This window comes from Protomyctophum bolini (assembly GCF_963924005.1).
Source record: "Protomyctophum bolini genome assembly, chromosome: 18".
Classification (NCBI taxonomy): Eukaryota; Metazoa; Chordata; class Actinopteri; order Myctophiformes; family Myctophidae; genus Protomyctophum; species Protomyctophum bolini.
Window position 1 is genome coordinate 19828847 of NC_137879.1, and position 23180 is coordinate 19852026.

Here is a 23180-nt window from a genome sequence, read left to right on the forward strand (position 1 = left end):
ACAAATATTACATTTTCCATGCACTGCATATTTTGTGTTCCCCACTGTAGGTTTTGATGAGAGGGCGAGTTTGAGAGTGTGCAACTGTGTTTGTGTGTGTGTGTGTGTGTGTGTGTGTGTGTCTGCGTCGCCATTCAGAGTGGGATGTCTGCGCTGCCGTCACGTGAAGTGTGTTCCCAGCTGTAGTTGCTGAATGCGCCCCTGCCGTGTTAAATATAGACGGCTTATTCACACACGAGTGCCAAGCCCAGGGCCTCCAGGCAGCTCCCGAGCTGCCTGCTCCCAACGTCACCAATCCCTCCTCTATCAGCCTGACACTGGGAGGAGAGGGTGGCGGGCAGGGGGGAGGGCGGAGCACACACTTGTAGATGCACTTTAAATCCTTGCATATCCAAGAAAAACCGTGTGCATCACTCAAGCATACGGCACACATCCAAGCATGTCACCCCTCTGTCACATTTCACAAATGCGCGGAAGCCTGTGCACGTAAAGAAAACTGTATTTGCTTGTGCATATATGTGTGCCTTTAGGCTGGGCTGTTCTAGTATTAGTATACACATTTGGCAAACGTGGGCCATGAAAACCATTTACTTGCTTGTGTGTGTGTGTGTGTGTGTGTGTGTGTGTGTGTGTGTGTGTGTGTGTGTGTGTGTGTGTGTGTGTGTGTGTGTGTGTGTGTGTGTGTGTGTGTGTATATATGTATATACTGTACATAGTAAACATGGTGGCTTGAGAAGCTGGGGGGGGGGGATCCTGCTGTTGCCCATGTGCAAAAGGCTGGACTTTGTCCTTAATATCCTGTGTGTTGCAAAACACCACTCTATAAGTCACACACACACACACACACGCACATATAAATCCACACTGTATGTATTATGCTGTCCATATGTTGTTGTGCTTGCAGCCTGCAGCTAGGCTGACTGCCTATCATAACCTATATGAGTAATCATCTTAGCTCCTATAGCTTTTGTGTGTGTGTGTGTGTGTGTGTGTGTGTGTGTGTGTGTGTGTGTGTGTGTTTCCTATATTTCCTCCATGTCTGTGAGGTCACTTCCCTGATCGTGAGACAGTTCCTCTCCTTTCCTCCATGTCTGTGAGGTCACTTCCCTGATCGTGAGACAGTTCCTCTCCTTTCCTCCATGTCTGTGAGGTCACTTCCCTGATAGTGAGACAGTTCCTCTCCGTGGCCATTTAGAGCATCCTGGTCTTTGATGTGCCTCGTCTCTCTCTGCCCATTCATAGAAATTCCCCCAAGGTTGACAGTAAATAACAACACTCCACAACAATGGCGCAATGTCTCAGGGGGCCCTAGAGCTGCTGTGTTAAGTGTGGTGGTGTGGTGTTTGAGAGTGCATACACGCACTCCGCCGGCTGCGCTGTAAGCCAAATATCGTTTGGCTTATGTTTTCTCTGAAAAATACAGAGGGTCGTTCCTCAGCAGATCATCAGATTCTCAACGTCACCTCATCCATCGTTCACATGAGCTGCCATGAGCTCATGACCAATATCCATCTTTGTGCGCGCAAATTGACATTGTGAGGACTCACAAGAGAAATGGTTGTTTTTATGGTTAAAAAATGATTTGTAGGTTTACAATTTGGGGTCAGGGCTAGGATTAGGCATTTCAAAGTTAGGTTTAGGGGGTTAGGGTTGGAGTTATGTCCGATTTTTAGGATTGCGTGCTGATAATCTGATCTACCAGCTCTCAATGTGTTGTGTGTCTTCTGTGTGTCAGTGTGGTAACACATGTGCGGGCGTGAACATTTGTGTGTAACTCCCACCTTCGGAGCCCTCCAGATATGGATTAGCCCATTTTGGGCGGGAACCCCTTTTGGTGTTAGCATTATGTTATGCTTTAGCTATTGAAAAATAGCAGATCTACAAGCTCATAGCGCCACCGAGTGGCGCGCTACGAGTTTGTAGGTCTGCTATTATTTTTTTAATCGAAGAACGACTGACATAGAAACATGGCTTTTTCAGAAAACTGTCAGGATGTAGAAGACATTTTTAGAATCTGATCTCAGGTCAGAATGGGTTAGTAATGTCCACTCTCTCTCTCTCTCCTCCACAGCGATAGAGACGCAGAGTACCAGCTCGGAGGAGATCGTGCCGAGCCCGCCCTCCCCGCCCCCGCCACCCCGCGTCTACAAGCCCTGCTTCGTGTGCCAGGACAAGTCCTCGGGGTACCACTATGGTGTCAGTGCCTGTGAAGGCTGCAAGGTGAGACCATCCTATGACATCCTTCTGAAACATCTGTGCATCCATTGAGCAGTCGCTTTAACCGCCTCAGCTCTATATATACGTAGTTAACTTCATTGTATGACGCCTACAGTAGCACACGCACCCAATCTACAAGCTTGAGATGTAAATTTGTGCCTATAATTGCATGTCTAAAATAGGTTGAAAGTGGTTAAACAATCATGTACAACAACAGAAAACAAGTGGTGTAAAGTGAGACCACGGTTAACAGTCCTTAATGGTGAAATTGGGGACTTGGAGCTTTTGTTTTTGGGCCTAAGGAGATGGACGTTTGTATTCTAAATCTGGGGAAGTGCTTTGAAATGACCTGCTTTGGTCTCTAGCTGGAATCGCTTGCACTATGCACTGGAAAATCCCAGGATTTTGCAGTGTGGAGCTGCCAAACAAATGAGACCTGCTCTTCAAAAGCCTTGGGGACAGATAGGGCTCTTTCAACACTCCAGACCGCATGCCTGTTCCCAATAACACTGGGACCTGTAGCTGCGGACAAACATGAGGCTGTCAGGTTTCGTAACCATGGCCCTGTTTCTTATCACATACCTGTGAGGCATTGTCAAGCCCCCAATGAAGGAGACTTTTTTTGTTCTCGTTTTACTGGGCCACGTAACGCGGTCTGCTATCAGCCCTGTCGACGTGTCCTCGTCAGTCACCTGCTATCAGCAAAGCCCTGTTATATACTGTATGTGCTGGAGAGACTCATAACCGCTGATCTGGCCTCTAATCTGCTGGCAGTCTCGTCGGCAGTGATCGTAGGTGTGTGTGTGTGTGTGTGTGTGTGTGTGTGTGTGTATAGGCTACCTTATTGTGCATCTTTGCATGCGTCTCTGTATACAGTAGATGCACACACCTTATCTATTTTACCCAAGGCACGTGGACAGGGTTGTGAAAGAGAGAGGGGACAGGGCAGGAGAAACGGGAGGGGGGCGAGTCCTCCTGTGAGATGGGCATAGCTAGAGTAGGGTGGGGGGAGACATGGCAGCAGCATGGCGCTGTTTGTGACAGGTGGTCACTATGCACCTATCTCTGCCCCACGCGGCCCTGCCCAACCAAGACAACACCTGACAACACCACCCCTCTGCGCCCACAGAGGGGTGGGGCCCTGCGCCCACAGAGGGGTGGGGCCCTGCGCCCACAGGCCCAACTCACTGACACTGAAAGGTGGATGGGAGGGAGAAAAAATGAATGAAGGCAAGAAGGAAGGAGTGCACAGAAAAGACACACACACGCACGCACACACACACACACACACACACACACACACACACACACACACACACACACACAGAATCGTCTGTGGGTGCGCTGTGAAACTTAACCTCCCCCTAAACGCATGTTATAAAAAGTTAACAAAGAATATAAAGGCTTAACCCTGTGCCTTTTTTATTGGGGCGTCTTAACCACCGCTCAGCGTGCTGCCGATTGCGCGTCCTAAACGGCTTTTAATGTGTCTCTTTAACACCATTCCCCATTGTCTAATAGAACCTGATTAAATGGGTTAATAAGCTGAATAATAAGGCCAGATCATAGCCGGTGGTGTGGAAGTGTGTGTGTGTGCGTGCATGCGTGCGCACACGTGTGGTTTGGTTTGGATGCGAGCTGACACAGTGCTAGTAAATGAATAACCTCACTAAAGAAGAGGTGGATGTAATTGGTGAGAAAGAAATAGAGTCTGCAACACTTGTAAGGAATAACTCAGCTACTGGTTTATTAATTAATAATAATTAATATACCAGTGGAGCTGAGTTGTTCCTTACCAGTGTTGCGTACTCTATTTCTTTCTCTTGTACAGCCATTTGTCCAACACCTGGGTTAGAGTGGATGTGCATGCTCTAATACCTTTGTGGATGTAATTGGTGCCATAACTAAATGATATTCCCTCTGTGTTGCAATGCATTATGGAACACTGATGTTCTGACCACGTAGGGCTGTGTGTATGTTCTAGTGTGTGTGTGTGTGTGTGTGTGTGTGTGTGTGTGTGTGTGTGTGTGTGTGTGTGTGTGTGTGTGTGTGTGTGTGTGTGTGTGTGTGTGTGTGTGTGTGTGTGTGTGTGTGTGTGTGTGTGTGTGTGTGTGTGTGTGTGTGTGTGTGTGTGTGTGTGTGTGTGTGTGTGTGTGTGTGTGTGTGTGTGTGGGTGGTATTTCGTCTCTGTGGGGTGGGAACCTCGTCACGTCCAAAACTGTTCAGGACGTCCGCATGCTCAAAACGCCTCGCTTCACTCTGCCTTTCAAGCTTGTTTATGTTTCTGTGTCACGCTGCTGTGTGTAGGGCATTACTTTACAAAAACAATATATAGAATATGGAGATAAGAGGTTTCTGCCCCAGAGCAACAGCATTGATCGCTAGCGAGTCGGCTGTAATGATACAGTAACTGCATCGATGCAGCGAGTTGAATTTAACCAATCAAAGTATGTCGATATGTAAACGGCAACATATCGTATCATTTCACTTTGTGTCGTATCGAATCGTTTCGTAATGCAAATAATCGATTGTATCGATACTTGTGTGGTGTATTTAGCAATTTTAAGAATAATTAATTACTTTTCCATTCCATATCACTACACTTGGTCTATCGATGAATGTGTGTATTCTCTGTGTTCATTTCAATGTGCGGGTTTGTCCATGTGAGTTAAAATACAATGTCCATGTATTTGCCACAGAATCATTGTGTTTACTAACTTATTTATACCGCATCCATAATAATATTAGTTTCCCCTTAAAATAAACCCTGCACTATCCACACATTTCACACAGATTTCATTTCTTTGCTAAATAGTTATACTGTATTGATTTTAAATAGTCGAATTGTATTGTATCCTATTGCCACTATTGTCCATGTATCGTATCGCCAACCATGTGTCGTGATGTGTATCGTATCGCTTTGAGAATGAATCATTACGTTACAGCCCTACTAGTGGCTCATACTAACCACTGTCACTGAGCCCTACTAGTGGCTCATACTAACCACTGTCACTGAGCCCTACTAGTGGCTCATACTAACCACTGTCACTGAGCCCTACTAGTGGCTCATACTAACCACTGTCACTGAGCCCTACTAGTGGCTCATACTAACCACTGTCACTGAGCCCTACTAGTGGCTCATACTAACCACTGTCACTGAGCCCTACTAGTGGCTCATACTAACCACTGTCACTGAGCCATGCTCCCCCGCATGCCTCCGCAGCGTGCTGCCTGCCTGCTGCTTGTGTGCACAATGCGGCCGTCCACACGCCTTACATCTGCAGTGCAAGGTTGAAGAAAAAATAAAAACTCAGCATCCATTCCCCACATATCTCTAGACTTCTGAAGAGGATGACTTGGTGTAGCACGCTCAATTATTCAACAGTACAGGCAATGTGAACGTATATACGGCATTCCCATCTGAGACCGGGGTAAGACGAGGGTTAGCTGCGTTAGCATCCCGTCGGCATGAGAAACTACAAAGGCCTATCCTGGGGGTGTGTGTGTGTGTGTGGGGAGGGGGGACAGGACAGGGGGAGGAGAGAGGGTTGAAGCAGAGTGTTTGGGAGACGGGTCGATTGTTTGTTGTTGAAGCGAAAGTTCTGTCTTTTTTTATCTTTCTTTTGTTCTTTCCCCCCGCACATCTTCTCCGCTCTCCGCGCTCCTCATTTCCCTTCCAGTTATTAACACTCATGCATTAAATTTGCATGCCTCTCCCCTCCGTGTTTATGTATTTGTCTTGGAGGCATGGTTCTGCGCAGCAGGCTACCTTCCCCGTGTTTTCCACAGAGCGAGGGAAAGCCAGCATACTTCCTAAACCCCCACGGTTGTCCTCGTTTTGATGTTTTTTAAGATGGCCTTATTACCAAGTCTTTAGCAACATGGGCGGTAATTATACCGCACACGCGTGCACGCACAGCCACACGCACACAGCCACGCACACACAGCCACACACACACACACACACACACACGCACTCACTAAGATAGTAACATAATACACTGTCTCGGTAGGAGGCTGGGAACGCAGGGCTTCATGTATGAGGATTCCTGCACTTCCCTGTGAACTTAACACCTGATATACTCTATACGTGGTTGCACGCCGGTGTGTCGCACCAACATTAACACGCTATTCCCATCTAATCAAGCGGTTCCTCTAATTCACACAAACTCGAATATGCACACACGCGCACGCGCACACACAAATTAACTTGTGTGCTACATATTGCATTGAAATGACACATGCAGTCACGTCCATGCCATGACATTACCATCCTCCTGTACTCCACTCCTCCATCCACCCATCCATCCATCGCCCTCTTCTGTCCCGTGAACACCGCAGGGAGGCTGACAGGCCCGCTGAGGGTCCTTGTCGCCGGGTGGATTAAGAGTCGGACACAAAAAGAGGCTTAAGGACCGCAGGAAGCAATGACTCCTAATAGGCAACGAGAAGGAGGGCAGAGGGGGAGGGGCACAAACAATGGCCCAGCACATGAGCCTCCGACACCAGCCAATCAGAGGGTGGCAGGGGAAGGGCACCTTAGCCCTGTGGTGTCAGGAGGGAGTGGGTCAATCCCCTAGTGACCCTGGGGTCAGGGTCGGGACACCAACGGATCAAAGGGGACGCGCGCGCGCACGCACACGCACACACGCTCGCTCTGCTGCAGGAGTGTTTAGGCTCGACTTACGAGCGCATCCCACCAGCCATTGTATTGGGGCTGCGTTTGCTGTTTATGATGACTCCTCGCTAATCTGTTGGGAGATGATGCTTTAAGCTCCTTTGCTGGGGGGTTGTGGATGGGACATAATAATGTCATTATTGCAAGAGGAAAGAGGGGACAGAGTAGTTTACTTACTTACAGTATTTTACTTACTTACAGTACACACACACACACACACACACACACACACACACACACACACACATGAGTACGCACATGTAGATGGGTGCAGACTTGCTACTCAGACGGGCGTACGGTAATTCTGTGTTGTGGCTAAATGTGAAGTTTACTATGTCAGGATTATCCTTCTGGATCAGCTGTGACACATTGGCTCCTGTCCAAGGTGGATGTACTGGAGTTTATTGCCTTTTAATTAACCAGACAGACACACGCACACACACAGTATAATATGTAAACCCCCCCCCCCCCTCTCTTTGCTCTTATGTTTACAATACCAACACCATTGCTCCACCAGGTTTCATTGGCATGACATTTAAAATGTATTCACAAAGCAGAAAGCAAGTGAAAATAAAACTTGACATTTACCAATGCTGACATTTAATATAGACTTACATGCTGACTCAAATCTGTACACATTCAGGTGTTTTTTAGGTGATTACTATTATTTTTATTAAAACCAACAGCTGAATGCATATAGAGCTCATTACCCAGGTGCTGTCATGCACACATACACCTCCCACAATCCCTTGTAAGAGAAGGACGTCTCCTGCTCACTGCCTCCTCCTGGTGCTCTCAGATGGGGGGAACAGAAGATAGGAGGAGAGGTCGGTGATCCGGCAAGGACAAATTGCAGGCTTTAGTCCATTGGCCATCTGTCGGCCAGCAGAGCTAATCCCTTGGCATGGGTTGGGGCTCCCTCCCTGGCAGCAGTCACCCCCCCACCCCCCAGCGGTGCCCAAAACGTTATCCATACTCGCTTGCGTCATGAAAATATTTCCAGTAAACTGCTTAGCGTCTGGTGCCCCCAGGCACTGCCCAGTGCCCACCAGACCATGTACCCACACTGCCCACCAGACCATGTACCCAACACTTGTTGGGTAGAAGTGATGGGTACACACACTAGTTCAGGAGTGCCCATCCTTTTTTGACTTGAGAGCTACTTTCAAAATGACCAGCTCAACAAGATCTACCCTCCATTGCTGAAAATGGTACCTAAGGATACCTTTAGAATAGTGGTGCTGGCATTACCACTTTGGGACCCCTCAGTGCAAATATCCACTCATCTGTAAAAAATCTGGGTGTGTTCTTTGATAACAACCTTAAATTTGATAAACAGATTAGCTCCGTGGTCAAAGCAAGTTTTTATCAACTTAGGCTAGTGGCCAGGATCAAGGGCTACCTTTCCCAACCTGACCTTCAGAGAGTTATCCACGCCTTTATCTCATCGCGGCTCGATTATTGCAATGCGCTATATGTAGGCATGGACCAGTCCACCCTCAGACGTCTGCAGCTTGTCCAAAACGCCGCCGCACGCCTACTCACTGGTACGAGGAAGCGTGATCATATCACTCCCGTTCTTGCCTCCCTCCACTGGCTTCCTGTTAAATTCAGAATTGATTTTAAGATCTTATTATTTGTTTTTAAATCTCTTAACGGTTTGGCTCCCCTGTATTTATCGTCACTCATGGTCCCTTACACCCCATCCAGGGCCCTGAGGTCAGCTGACCAGCGGCTCCTGACTGTGCCCAATTCAAATCTCAGGTCCAGAGGTGACCGTGCCTTTTCAGTTGCTGGCCCCAAACTCTGGAACTGTCTACCCCCTCATATTAAGTCTGCTCCTTCCTTAGAGGCCTTTAAGTCTTTACTAAAAACCCATTTCTTCTACCTGGCTTTTAATGTTTGACCTAATTAACCTGTGTACTTTTTGTGTTGCTTCGATTTTATAATATAACCTGTGTACTTTTGTGTTGCTTTGATTTTGTTTTACTATGTTACTTGTCATGTTTTCCTGTACAGCACTTTGGTTGGCCTCCTGGTCTTTGAAAATGTGCTCTATAAATAAAATTTGATTTGATTTGATTTGATTACGTTTCGTAATATTTGAGAATGCCAGGGAATCATTTTCACTTTTCATGATAAAGGAAATGTTTTTCCACATAGTGGACGCTGACAGTAGTAGAACTGTGCAGTATTTATCAGAAGTATATTTCCTATATGTTATTATGCAGCTGATGACTAGGGTATGATCTTATTTGGAAACTAGCCTCTTGATTTAAATTGTGCCATTTAGCTTTTGATATGTTTCATTTAAAACTATTGTATACAGTGCATTTAGAGCTGTGTAGGAGAAAACGTCACTGAGGTACTACGCAGTAATATCCTCCGTTTTCTTTTTTTACCTCTGAGAGTATACAAATGTAACCAAATGGACCAATAAGGCTTTACTTAACCGAGTACACCGTTTATTTCAGATTGACTTTTTCTTACAAGAATATTGCTCGAAGAGGGCCAGCGACCTCATCCGCATGTCTTTGACATTGTGACTTTGCGAATGTCAGGCCTGTGTAAGACGAGTGCGCGGCAAGTGTGTCGTTTGTACTGATATTTTGTGTTTTTGGTCGTCCTCCATCTCTTCATCAAAATATAGTCTCTACACTCCCCTAAAGAACGTCTGCCTTTCCAGCCTCGCTGACAGATGGCAAGCTCATTTCCGTTTGTACTGCACCTCCCCGGATTCCAATCGAGGGTTTAATTTACTGTCATATTTCCTCTGATCCAGTTAGATTGAAAAGAGAGAGAGAGTATAGGGAAGAAGATGAGTATGGGAAATGGAGGGATTCATTTTTTTGTTCTATTTTTTGTTGTTGTTTTTTACAAAATGGCTCGCCAGTCCACCCGGAGCTCAGCTTAGATGTAATGCCCTGTCCCTTGTGGGTCCCTCACTAAACCCCTTTCTAGATTTCAGTGATGACTCCTAGAGGAGCATTCATTGATTGACTGACTGATGTGTGTCTTGGTAGGCTGCTACAGGTGGCTATGTTCATTCACTGGATGGCAAAACAGTGGAGGAGTGAATACAGATCACTCCACCACACACTAAGCCCTTAAAAGGCTTAGTGTTTGGTAGCTCATTGCCTTTAATTATGGCAGCATATGGCCATGCTGTGTAGGACTGAACCACAAGGGTCCATTTGGTTCCATTTGTACACTCTTCTGTGTTAAATTAACACTGAGGATTTGACTTTGTGCAGTTTGTCTATTTTTTAGGATGCTGACTCAATGTTGTTGTTTTTTTTTTGCCCTCTCTCCTTTCTCCACTGGTTCTCCACTCTCCGATCTCTCCTTTCTCTCTCTCTGTGTCTTCAGGGCTTCTTTCGGAGAAGCATTCAGAAGAACATGGTGTACACCTGCCACCGGGAGAAGAACTGCATCATCAACAAGGTCACCCGCAACCGCTGCCAGTACTGTCGACTGCAGAAGTGCCTGGAAGTGGGGATGTCCAAGGAGTGTACGTGTACGAGTAATATACTACATCAACCCCCCCCCCCCCCTCCCCCCATAGGCCCATACCTCACTCATGGAGAGCCCAAACTCTTATTTCATTGCATTAGCCCAGTCATAAATTATTGAACCGCAGCATATTTTGCTCACGCTCAATTTTCTTGGTGATATGTAAGTGGCGTTGAGTAACACCATCTGGTTGCTATTTTCTAGTATCCTTAACTCCTATTAACCTGGCGTCCCTATTTTGGTCATGTTCATTATAAGCAAAGCATTTGCGAAATCTCTGGAAGAAATCTCCAAATAGCCAAATTAGGCAATCAAGCTCAGCCTCACAGCATGGCACATCGCTTGTAGATTGGCTATTTTTTGCTGATTTTGAAATTGGGCTCAAGAGGTTCTAGGGGTTCTCCAAGAAAATGAGGAACAGGCTATTTGAAAATAGCTGATCTAAAAGCTCGCAACACATCGTGATGCTTGTTGATCGGCTATTTTATGAAACATTTTGAAAACGCTTGAATATTTGTGAAAATGTTTGAGAACCACTGACCTAGATAGGTGTGTGTGTGTGTATGTGTGCGTGTGCGTGTGCATGTGCATGTGTGCGTGTGTGTGAGAGAGACAGAGAGAGAGAGATAATTTGGATTGTAAGAGAGAGAGAAAGAGTTGTGAAAGTGCGAAGGCAGCAGTGATGTGGGCTGGCAGCAACAGTCAGGGTGTCGCTGAGCTTGGCATGCCTCCATGATGAATATGTTCTCACCTGCCGAGAGCGAAAGAGCAGGCGTCTGCTGCCATCACTGCACCCCAGGGGCTGTGTCTGTGAACACACACACACGCACACACACACACAGCACACACACACACACACACACACACACGTCTGTCCTGATGAACTAATTGGTGGAGGTGACAGCTCACGACTCAGAGACTGGCCGTGTGACCGCATGACGACAACGCACGCGTGTGCCGTGGCTTACAGTGTCTCAGACGGACGTGCACTAGCGTGACCGTTTAGCACCGTTGTCCACTCGCGCTCTCCCGTGCACAAGCACAGAAACACCTGTGTGCACAGAGAAACCTGTGCGTGTCTCCTCCTTTAAGCACATGTCCTCCTCTGTCAGACACACACACACACACACATGCCTATTAGTGCGAATGCCGGTTGTATTGTCTGCCCCGTTGTGCTAAACGCGAGGTGTTAATTTAAACATTGAACAATCCCTCTACGTCCGTCCTCGTGTCCTTTTTCTGTCCCCTGTCATCCTGTACGCCAGTCTTTACGGCATGTTGAGCACGGGGAGAGCTCCCCACGCCTCTAGGCTGTGGCCTACGGTAAAGGAAGTTATCCTCTGAGCTCCTTAGCTCTGAATGGGGCCATTAATCATGGTTAGAAGGATCACAGCAGCCAGTGCCTTCTTACACACACCACCATGCATGCTGTAGCCGCTTTTCCAGGGGAGTAGGCTGGTGCGGGAGGGCCATCTAGTGGCCGTTGGGCAGCACTGCACCGCAATGGTGAATTCCAGTGTGCTGCACTGTGAATGTAATGCAGAGTTAGTTTGGCCTAGTTGCGTTCAAGTTTCAGGGAAGTGAGTTCACCCCGGGTCACTTATCGAGCTGTTGCCGTTTTTTTTTCTCCTTGCATGTGTGTGAGAGAATATTTTAATGGCAAAAAGAAAGACGGGTGATGTGATGCACACATTCTTGGTGAGAGCAGTGTGCAGATTGGTAGCCCCAAGTCGTCTTGTGTCCTACACACTGACTTTGGCCTGTGAGACGAATCCCAGTGGGTGGGGAAGGAGAGGCTGGCCATCTGGGTACAGCAGGGAGTCACACACACACACACACACACACACACGCGCACATGCACAGGCCAATGTGCATGCACATATGCATAAAGACAAAGGATCATGCACATACCGTACGCAAATAAGTATACACTCCTAAAACAGAAATGCATTCTTCTCAGACAGTTATGTTAACTACTAGATTTCACTCTCACGCGCTTGCGCGCGCACACACACACACACACACACACACACACACACACACACACACACACACACACACACACACACACACAGAAGGCAGGCACCCCACTAGGCCTGGGGGACGTCTGGGTGACCTTGCGTCTGCCCAACAACGGTGCCAGGCCTTGTGCCAGGTGGCACTGCCAACCAAGACGGCGTCAGAAGAGGGGGTGGGGGTAAAGTGTGGGGCGACCGGTGGAAAGCCTGCGAGCGTCGTGCCAGTTTACTATCTGCCTGACAGTGTGCGACGAGACAAGACCAAGCTCATGTCTCATGTAAGTGGATAACATGCTGTCAATACCTGCCCACGTACGTGCTTATCTGATCTGGAGGAGATAGGAAGAGATGGCTATAATTTGAAACATGTTGTAACTGATAGGGACATGCTAGCTAATTGATGCACATACTGCACTTTGCACCTGTACCTTGCTAAATCGAGACTACACTGCAAAGCCATTGTTTCAAATGCTATACTCTTATGTTAAATCCCAGCTAATGTGTGTTGTTTGTGTATCAGACTGTCGTGAGTGGGATAGAGTTGGTGGTTTTAGGGATTTCAGTTGAAGAAGAGTTGGTGGTTTTAGGGATTTCAGTTGAAGAACTGTGTATAAGGGTGTATGGAATTGCATGTGTGGAGAGGTGGATGATGGGATGTTCACACAGGCTCTGCCTCTAACCTCGCAGATCTGGGCCCATCGTCTCCGCATCTATCAAGCTTATGTGTATAGCGCACACACACCTCTTCACTAAACAGTCCTCGTAGGATGGATCGTTTGGCTATAGCAGAATAAAAGTGCCAGTAAAGGAACACGGAAACAGAATCTCTGAGTCAAGACAGGAAAGAAAGAATAGATGGAGAGAGGGGGATTACGCTGGAGAGCATAGAGAGGGGAAATGACAGAGTGGAGAAGGGGGGAGAGAGAGAGAGAGAGAGAGAGAGAGAGAGGAGGAAGAGGGAAAGGGGGGCTGGAGGACAGTGAGAGGGAGAGAAAGTTTCATCACTGTCGGCGACGGCAGTGCTAGGCGTGCACATGGCGGCAGGGGGAACATTGACATTTTTATCTTTCCATTGAATTTAATCTGTGTGATGGACGAGCTGCCAGGACTTTAATTTTCCTCCCTCGAATTATCCCCGTCTGCCCCCCTCACTCTATCTTGTACACACACACACACACACGCACGCACGCATACAGGCACGCACAATCACATACAGTCATGCCCACAAATACACACAGGTGCAAACAACGAAGGAAGAAAATCATATATTAACGGTGTGCGTGTGTGTCGCAGCACACAGGCACACGACGCACGTGCGTCGTACATGCTATTATGAAAGCCACTATGAGAACAAATGATGGAGTGATGGCCATGCCTGCTGGCATAGTATTCTGCCTGTGTTGCACGTGAGCTCGGCTGTAAATCATATTTGTGGTGATGAACGCACGGCGGATCTGTGCACAATTTGGGACAAACCGTTTCCCCCAGTTCAGGATTTGTATTCACGTCATTTATTTGAAAAAGACACAATGCTCGGTACCAGCATGTACACCCACACACACACACACACACACACACACACACACACACACACACACACACACAATCTAACACAATAAAAAGGCAAGGCAGTATTTCTTTCATCCATGCGCCCCCGCCAGTTTTCTTTCCCCCCCTCGAGTTATTGCATGTGGCAATTTGCCATGACGGATCGCCAGTCGTCCCTAATAGTTCTTTAATGACTTCATTAAATTGTGTTGTGCGGCTTATGATTGTGCTGCCAATTTGTCAGTGTGGGGAATTTCTGTGCGCTAAGGATGCCCCAGTTTTATTTGGGAATTAATTGGACATCTCCGGCACTGCCCACCCATCTTTGCCCCCACCCCCCCAACCCCACCCACCACCAGGATGAAAGGGCCAAAAATGGTTGGGGGAGGGGGGGGGGGGTGCAGTCACTTAAAGCCCACCACACACCGTCTGCGACCGTGTGCGGCGCGGCACGTCATTGATGTCCATGTTAGTGACTATATCCCATAGGGCACACACTGTAAATGCAATGAAACAAACAGTGGCATATAATGCAGGTGCGTAATCAGCCCATATCTGCCCAGTAAGGCTCCCCTCCTGGTGGTGTGATATCAGACTCTACCTCCGCCCACCACCCCCACTCTTCAACGTGATCTCACAGCCAGGGAGGCCCTGTACTGTCTGCAGGCTGATGAATGACACTCGGCCCTGAGCGGAACATCCCACACTGTCACAGACGCTGATCCCCCGTCAGCTTGAGCCACCCTCCCCTCTAATGGCTAAGGTTAGAATCAAGAAGGCAGGGGGAATCTGATCCGAGGTCAGTGGTTAAGAGAGAGCATGGTACCCAGCGGAAAAATTGGGACGAAAGATGGGTCTGGGTGTAGATGGCGACTTGAGTGGTGAGTCCAATTGTAAAAAGAGGGAGCATGAAAAAGAGAACAGGAGAACAATATCCACCCAATATCCGCTCTACAAGCTCACAACACATCGTATGTGAGCTGGTAGATCTGTTATTTTCCGCAATAATCACATGCCCCAAAATAGGAACACCAGGTTGAAAGTGGTTAAACTGGCACAATAATCTTAGCTTATGAATTTTTCATTTTCCTCTCCTTTCCACTTGGCCCCCCATGCCACCCTCGGGCGGTCCTCCCGTGAAAACCAGAGAGAGAGAGAGAGAGACCTGGAGGGTCTGTTTCCAGAGTGGGCTCAGCAGCCCAAGCTCTTTTAAAACCATTAGCGGCAGGATATTTGTCATATTATGTTATTAGATTAGCCGGGACCCCTAATGAAAGCTGTGGCAATTTGTCAGCCTTATGGATAGCTCCATCCGGCGCTACTATTTATCACCTAGCACCTCGCCCAACCCCCAGCACCGACACACACACACACACACACACCACACACACACACACACACACACACACACACACACACACACACACACACACTGTGTGTACTGTACGATACATGTGTAAGCAAGCACACACATCCACACACAAGCCCTGTCAGAGCCCTATACCCCAGGGTGGTTGAGTTGAGCATTGGGGTGGAGTGGGGGGGACCGGAGCGATGGACAGATCCTGTAATGGGATTCCAATGCTAAACACCCTGCAGAGTGTTTTTGTTTTTGTCATTTGGGATTGAGCTCACCGCTCCCAGACGGATCGCCCAGAGGAGAAACGACAACCCCTCGCTTTGGATTATTTCAAGCCCCCCCCGCCCCACCCACCCCACCCCGCCTCTCCCTCATCTCCATTACCTCCACCACCATTCACCCTCCCCCTGTTGGTGGGTACCGCCTCCCACCGTTTGTCTTTTGGTGTTGGACACCGGGAGCTGTGTGTGTGTGTGTGCGTGTGCAACCTGCGTGTGTGTTTTAACTGCTCCCTAGTTACAGTGCTACCAACTCCTCTTTCTCTCTATTGTACATCTTCATATATCATAGAGCTGCGATGGTGTTACCTCTCCTGTTTGCAACATGCAAACATTGCTTTATTGCTGGATGTGCCTTTTTGACGATTTTAGAAAAAATTAACCAGAAACCTAAACCTAACGTTACATTCCTACATCCTTAACCCATTTAGACCTGAGGACGATTCTACAAATGCCTTCTAAATCCTGACAGTTTTCTGAAAACGCCATGTTTTCTGTCGGTCGTTCTCAAACATTTTCATGTGAAAGACCCCAAAAATATATGTAATTGGCTGCCGACCCCTATCTGAAAATATGTTGTTCCAGGGACCCAGCAGAAGCAAATGATTTTGCTCTGAAAGAATATATATTGATTTGCGCCACATTTTCACGATTTTTCAAAAATAGCAGATCTACAAGCTCGTAGCGCAGCATATTTTTTAGCATTCTGTGTGTAATCATCTCACAGCAGTTTAAATTGATGCCAAATACGGTAAACAACAAGGACCGTAAACATTTTCTGTAGTATTAAGCAACTCAAAATGGCCGCCGTATGTACTAACAACTCTCTGTCCTCTGACCCTCTTTGTATCTCCCCTCTTTCTCTACATTTTCATCCTCTTCCTCTCCATTTCCAACCTCTTCCTCTCCGTTTCCATCCCTACAGCGGTCAGGAACGACCGGAACAAGAAGAAGAAGGATGAGAAGAAGCAGGAGTGTACAGAGAGCTATGTGCTGAGCACAGAGACCGAGCAGATGATTGACAGGGTCCGCAAGGCTCATCAAGAGACCTTCCCCTCTCTCTGCCAGCTGGGCAAATACACTACGGTCAGCAACTGACAGACACTCTGTGTGTGTGTGTGTGTGTGTGTGTGTGTGTGTGTGTGTGTGTGTGTGTGTGTGTGTGTGTGTGTGTGTGTGTGTGTGTGTGTGTGTGTGTGTGTGTGTGTGTGTGTGTGTGTGTGTGTGTGTGTGTGTGTGTGTGTGTGTGTGTGTGTGTGTGTGTGTGTGTGTGTGTGTGTGTGTGTGTGTGTGTGTGCGCACGCACGTGTGCAAGAGAGATGTTTGTGCATGTATGCTTCTATGAATATTTCAGTTTAATGTAGAATACCTATTACAGGGGTGCATTATGTGTATCTAGTCACCCATCATACTACGCTGCCAATTCAATATCAAATATCCCACTTCTTTCTCCATCACAGAGTAACAGCTCGGAGCGGCGTGTGTCCTTGGACGTGGACCTGTGGGACAAGTTCAGCGAGCTCTCCACGAAGTGCATCATCAAGACTGTGGAGTTTGCCAAGCAGCTGCCCGGTTTCACCACGCTCACCATCGCCGACCAGATCACCCTGCTCAAAGCTGCCTGTCTGGACATCCTGGTGAGGACCAGAACAGAGAGAATGGAATCTTCATTGTGTGCACGTGCAGTAATTGTGGCAGAGATCAAAATTAATGCATACTCAGTAGACACCACACAAAGACAAAATTCTATATGAGTCACTTAGCTTAAAGTTTGGGTACTGTTATGGCTTAATGAGGTAGTTAAGCTCAGTGAATGCCATGGACATTGCCGTTTTTCATGAAATCCCAGGTGGCCAGGAATGCTTTTAACGTGTTTTTGAGCTTTGTATTACTTCATAATAATTGCTCATACAGTATTTACCGTAAAGCAGGGCTCCCGGTCTCTAGGCTGGATTGAACAACGCGATGATGTTAGCGGCTCAATACTAAATCCTGGTTACCGTGCAGTTAAAATATTAATGCTTCTAAAGACTCTTAAATAGACGATGATGACATTAGGTTTAGCCGATCCTCGCTAGCTGTTCTTTTTTGGGGGGGGGGGGCTGTCTTGTTCTCCAAGTGAAATTGAACGAGAGTCTATGGTGGCGGTAGGGGGGGCTGTCTTGTGGGGCTGTCTTGTTCTCCAAGTGAAATTAAACGAGAGTCTATGGTGGCGGTAGCCAACAGTGCCTGGGGGTTTCAGTGGCATGTTATGAGTTAAGTGCGGCAGAGAGGATAATCATGGTGTTTTGTTTGGCTTGATCTGTCAGATTATGTTCCAGTTGAAATTGTGTGTGTGTGTGTGTGTGTGTGTGTGTGTGTGTGTGTGTGTGTGTGTGTGTGTGTGTGTGTGTGTGTGTGTGTGTGTGTGTGTGTGTGTGTGTGTGTGTGTGTGTGTGTGTGTGTGTGTGTGTGTGTGTGTGTGTTAGTGTTTGTGTGTGTGTGTGCGCGCGTGCGTGCCTGGTGGGTCAGGCACAGAGTCAGTGCACCACAGACCAGAACCCGGGTTCAAATCCGATCATTATCTGCCTTTGGTTTCCTGTCTCTCTACATAATAAGGCAACAAAATGCCAAGAAGGAAATAAATAAGTGGTGAATTTCATGGGATCAATCAACCATGAAATAATCAAATGTCCACAAACTTCATGTGAGCCTGTGTGAAAGCACTCAAAACCCAATGGTTTTCTTCCCCAGATTCTGAGGATCTGTACGCGCTACACGCCAGAGCAGGACACCATGACCTTCTCAGATGGCCTGACGCTAAACCGAACCCAGATGCACAACGCCGGCTTCGGCCCCCTCACCGACCTGGTGTTCGCCTTCGCCAACCAGCTCCTTCCACTGGAGATGGACGACGCAGAGACGGGATTGCTCAGCGCCATCTGTCTGCTTTGCGGAGGTACTGCAGGAGTATTTCTGGTTTGAAATGTACAATTAACTTACGCAATCTGTGAAAGATCCTAGGACTTCCGAAGAAGGAAATAACGTGATCGAAGAAACAAAAGGTATATTCAACTGCCAATAACTAAAGATTACAGTGACACACTTTTTCCCTGATGGAAGTGGAGGCTCTCATCTTTCTTTTGAGATATTTCATAGTCTTCATAGAACAAGATATTTGGTGGGTCTTGAAAGATTAGTAAAGCAAGGAATGCAATAGGCTATGTAGAAGCTCTGCCAGTTAATGTTCATGGTGAGAGTTAAGTGCCATGATCCTTAGCCAGCCAAACAACGTTGAGACATCAAACCGAAACTCATTTTAATTATACTTTCACATTTGATATTTGTACATTGGATTATATCTGTGAGTGGTACTGTGAGAGGCAACAACTGTGAACCTACCCAAAGTAGGTTAATGTATTTAGGTTCAAATGAATTTGCTTTTGTGGTGTACATTTAATAATTAATCCGAACCATCATATTAGTGTATTTCATAGCCTATGGCCCTATTCAAACAGGTTTCTCCTGTCATTTATCATTTGTCACAAGAATACAGTGACCTGTATTAATTACCAACACAAGGACTTTCCTTTCTTTAGACAAGTAATCCCTGAGCACCACCTAGTGGCTAAATGTGGACATGAGTGGTCAGTGAGTATTATGTGTGATATTCCTGCACTATACCTGCATCGAGTGATCTTGGTACACAGAAGTTGATCTATTGAAGATTCTGACCTTCAAAGTACATAATTTTTGTTTTGATTGTATTGCTGTATTGTTGTATTGTTCTTTCTGCTTTGGCAATGTAAACGTATGTTTTCTCATGCCAATAAAGCCCTTTGAATTGAATTGAATTGAGTATTAACCTTGTACTGTGTTTCTGTCTGTTTGTTCCACAGACCGTCAGGACTTAGAGCAGGCAGAGAAGGTGGACGTTCTACAGGAGCCCCTTTTGGAGGCCCTGAAAATCTATGTGAGGAAGAGAAGGCCTCACAAACCGCACATGTTCCCCAAGATGCTGATGAAGATCACCGATCTCAGAAGCATCAGCGCCAAAGGTCAGATATTGACACAGGTCTTAAATTATGTGTTCATGTACAGTAGCTGTTTTCCCTCATTGCTAGCTGCGAGTAACTTCTGGTGTGAACACACTGTCAAAGCTTTCCCGTTATGTTCAGTTCCAAGGAAAGTCCAAATTGGTATGATGTGACAACTTCAGTGCCTCATCTCTCCCTCTCCATTCTCTCCACAGGAGCTGAACGTGTCATCACCCTGAAGATGGAGATTCCCGGATCAATGCCGCCTCTCATCCAGGAGATGCTGGAGAACTCTGAGGGCCTGGAGAGCGGGGCGACGGCCGCGCGGTCCAGCGGGCCCCCCCCAGGCAGCTGCAGCCCCAGCCTGTCGCCCAGCTCCGCCCAAAGCAGTCCAGCCACACAATCACCGTAGCAAACCCACCTCTCATCCCCATCTCTCGCTCTCTCTCTCTCCCTCGCTCTCTCTCTTTCTCTCCCTAAGCATTTCTCCCTTTGAGGCTCTGAGGTAGCAGGGCTTTTGAGGGGGTGGGGTGGGGTGGGGTGGGGCAGGAGGGACTCGATCCTGACTGAACACAGGAGATTGGCGTTCTCCGACGCCCTCCTTCTCCCCATCCCATCCAACGACACCCTCCCGCACCTCCTGCTCTGCCCTCTCTCACTGTGAGACACTGGTGCCGATGCGGAGGGACGGTGGTGCCCCAGTGCGGGCCAGGAGGGTGAGAGTGTGCAGGATGCCTCCCAGAGACCGTTGAATCATAAACACTGCTGATGATCTCCTCCTCTGTTTTCCACTTCCAACGCTCCACCCCTCTCCCCCCCGTGAAAGACTGATGGGAACGGAAATGAGGGGGAGTCCAGTTGAGTGCAGTGTTGGAGAGCAGTCCTGACTCTGGCTCTGAGAGTGAGGGGTGCGGTGAGACCACAGAGAGAGAGACAAAATGGACAAGACAGACAATAAAGAGACTTAACGGACACCAGACACTTTTTCCCCCCGTTCATCGTTGAACTCTGTGGTGAATCGCGAGCATGGGACTCGACAAAAAAGCCACACTCCCCAGCTTCTCTTTAAAGACTCTGGGTCTTTTCTCCTCTTCCAACTTCAGCAAACAAACTGATTTCTTACAGAAAAGATATATAAATATATATAGAAAAGTTAAGAAACTATTGCGATTGACTTGTCCACGCACAGAATGGCAGGTTGGGGAAAAGGATTTTAAAAAAGAAAGAAAAAAAAGAGGACAAGTTTTCTGAGATTAGAAACTGTTGTATTCCTTCACCGTTTTAATCTTTTCATACCCATCAAGAGTACAGAGGTTGTTTCAGTTGTTTTATCACATACTGATAATGTTAATTAACAAAAAGAAAAACAGCAAGATCTTGCAATTACTCTCCTATCCACACACACACACATTGTGCACACATGACAAACTCGACAAACAAATGTGCACAGAAAACTAGTCGCAATGAATATCACATGCTATTCCAGGCTGGGTTGGTTTTCCTTTTTCTTTTTTTCTTTTTTCTTTTTCTCGCAAAGAGAATGGGGGGGGTGAAAAAATAATGATTGTATTAACTTTGGTTGTATGATATGGTCACAGGTCCTTTCAAGAAATCAGATTAATGAAGATTCTTTATTAAGGTGTATTTTAAGTAGCCTATGAGTTCATGTATATAAGCTGTATTCATTTCTTTAAAACTATGAAGAGTTTAGCCTTCACCTGATTTAAAAAAAAACAACAAAAAAAAGAATAACTTTTTTTATGTGTTTTTGTTTCCAAGTTTGTGATTCAAGAAAATACATTTTGAGCACATTTAACTGAAGGAACGCATCAATTATGTTTTATGTCCTACTAGATGCTGGGCAGATCTATGTAGCCATATCACACTGGCTGACTGCTCCAGAATGTCTCTCACAAACAATTTCATTCTTCCTCTTAAAAAAACAAACACTTTTTACATGGATAACAAATTAGCACTCTGATTTGGGGCATAGCTTTTTGGCCATGTAGCAGAACAAAATGGTGTTCCTTGGGAGTGGTGGAATGAATGCCGTTTTGATGCTATCCGGGCACAGGCCAGGCATCTGGCCTCTAGCTCCAATGAGAGTTACGCCTTATGTATACTTGGTTTATGCACACAGAAAATAGCCGATCTACAAACTCACAATGCATCGCGGTGCGACATGTTGTCTGCTGGTAGATCTGCTATTTTTAGTGCACAACACTGGAGTGCAACTAAATCTAATTTAAACAGAATCACTCGTAGTACTCTCAGAACTGATCAGTGTGGGTTGGGGTTGGTTAAGTATGTAGGTTGAAGTGGCTTATTGTTCATATCAGCCCAACAAAAGTGTCTAGCACCTTTACAATGAGCGAGACCCCAGGAGATGGATTGCTGAGATGGAGCACCACACCTACTGTCAGCTCCCAGTAGTTACTCAAGCAGTGCTACTCATACGCCGAGTTGACGGTGCCTGGGAATGGGATCGACCCCAGAAACTTGTGGTCCAAAAGCTAGTGCTCTACCGAATGAGCTACCCAGACACTGAGGTGGTAATAGACCCTCGAACCAGGCAATCCCTCTACTCTGTCTATTGTCAGACAAGTGAAGTTCCCTAATGTGATATTTGTTGACTAATGCTGTCACCAAGTCTTCACATCAGCAACCTGTGGTAGAAATGAATGTGACCTTTGGCCGGATCCAGAGCAACCACACACCTGTGATTGACTTCACGCCAAATGCCATCACTGCTAACACAAATCCCATTTAGACCATCAATACTGTACACACATACACACTGATGTCTCAGGAAGGAATCATTTTGTGTGCTTTGCTTGTTCTTTGTAAATGTTCTCTCGTGCTGCACACCCCCACTCCCCGGTACCCGCCGATCACACACCGACACACAGCCCTGCTACTGAGCCCCCGGATTGTTATGATCACTCACTTTTGTTTAAACATGGTATGCCAGGAGTTGTGTAGAGAGAAGGGCACTTATCCCAGACCAGCAAAGTGTTACGACATAGGATGCCAGTGTGGAGTCTCTCTGCGTTGTTCATGTGTTCTTTCTTTTCTTTATTTGTACGGTCAAAGCTGCTTTCATCAATCAGGACTTAACCTGTCCCGAACAGCGCACAACGTTTCCCTCCACGGCTAATCTGGAATAGCAACAGACACACCCTCAGTTTGAGAAGTATGGAATATGTTGCAATTTTGTCAAGATTATCAGGCGACTTTAAAGAAAAACAAAAAACAAAAACAAAACAAAAAAACAAAAAATAAAACCAACATTTAATAATTACTGAATGTGTGTGTGTCTTTACTTTTTTTTTGCAATCCAGTGTTAGTTTATACTATAGTCATAAAACCTGAAGTGTGTTAGCAATGGGTTTCCTCACCAGATCTCCAGTGTTTTTCCACATAGCGATTTCAGTCTAAACATTCTATCGGACGGCCACTGCATCCAGTATTCATATGTAGCTCATTTTCTGTAATTGATTGATTTATTAACAGTTTGCAGAATTACAGTACATTTCAAGTACAACTAAATAC

The 23180-nt window shown here is 46.7% G+C and overlaps 1 protein-coding gene across 9 annotated transcripts in view; it reads left to right on the forward strand.

The window, feature by feature from the left end:
- raraa (retinoic acid receptor, alpha a) overlaps positions 1–22929 on the forward strand; it is a 220865-nt gene extending 197936 nt beyond the window's left edge. For 7 of the 9 annotated variants that reach the window (XM_080789391.1, XM_080789390.1, XM_080789389.1 and 4 more), the window contains 7 exons: positions 2072–2220; positions 10265–10412; positions 16538–16698; positions 17073–17249; positions 18346–18550; positions 19491–19649; positions 19844–22929. In XM_080789391.1, coding sequence (XP_080645517.1) covers positions 2072–2220; positions 10265–10412; positions 16538–16698; positions 17073–17249; positions 18346–18550; positions 19491–19649; positions 19844–20040 — 1196 coding nt within the window. In that variant the 3' untranslated portion in view covers positions 20041–22929. The remainder of the gene's footprint in view (positions 1–2071; positions 2221–10264; positions 10413–16537; positions 16699–17072; positions 17250–18345; positions 18551–19490; positions 19650–19843) is intronic. The other 2 variants (XM_080789395.1, XM_080789388.1) reach the window with 1 other exon arrangement.
- Positions 22930–23180: the final 251 nt, after the last annotated feature.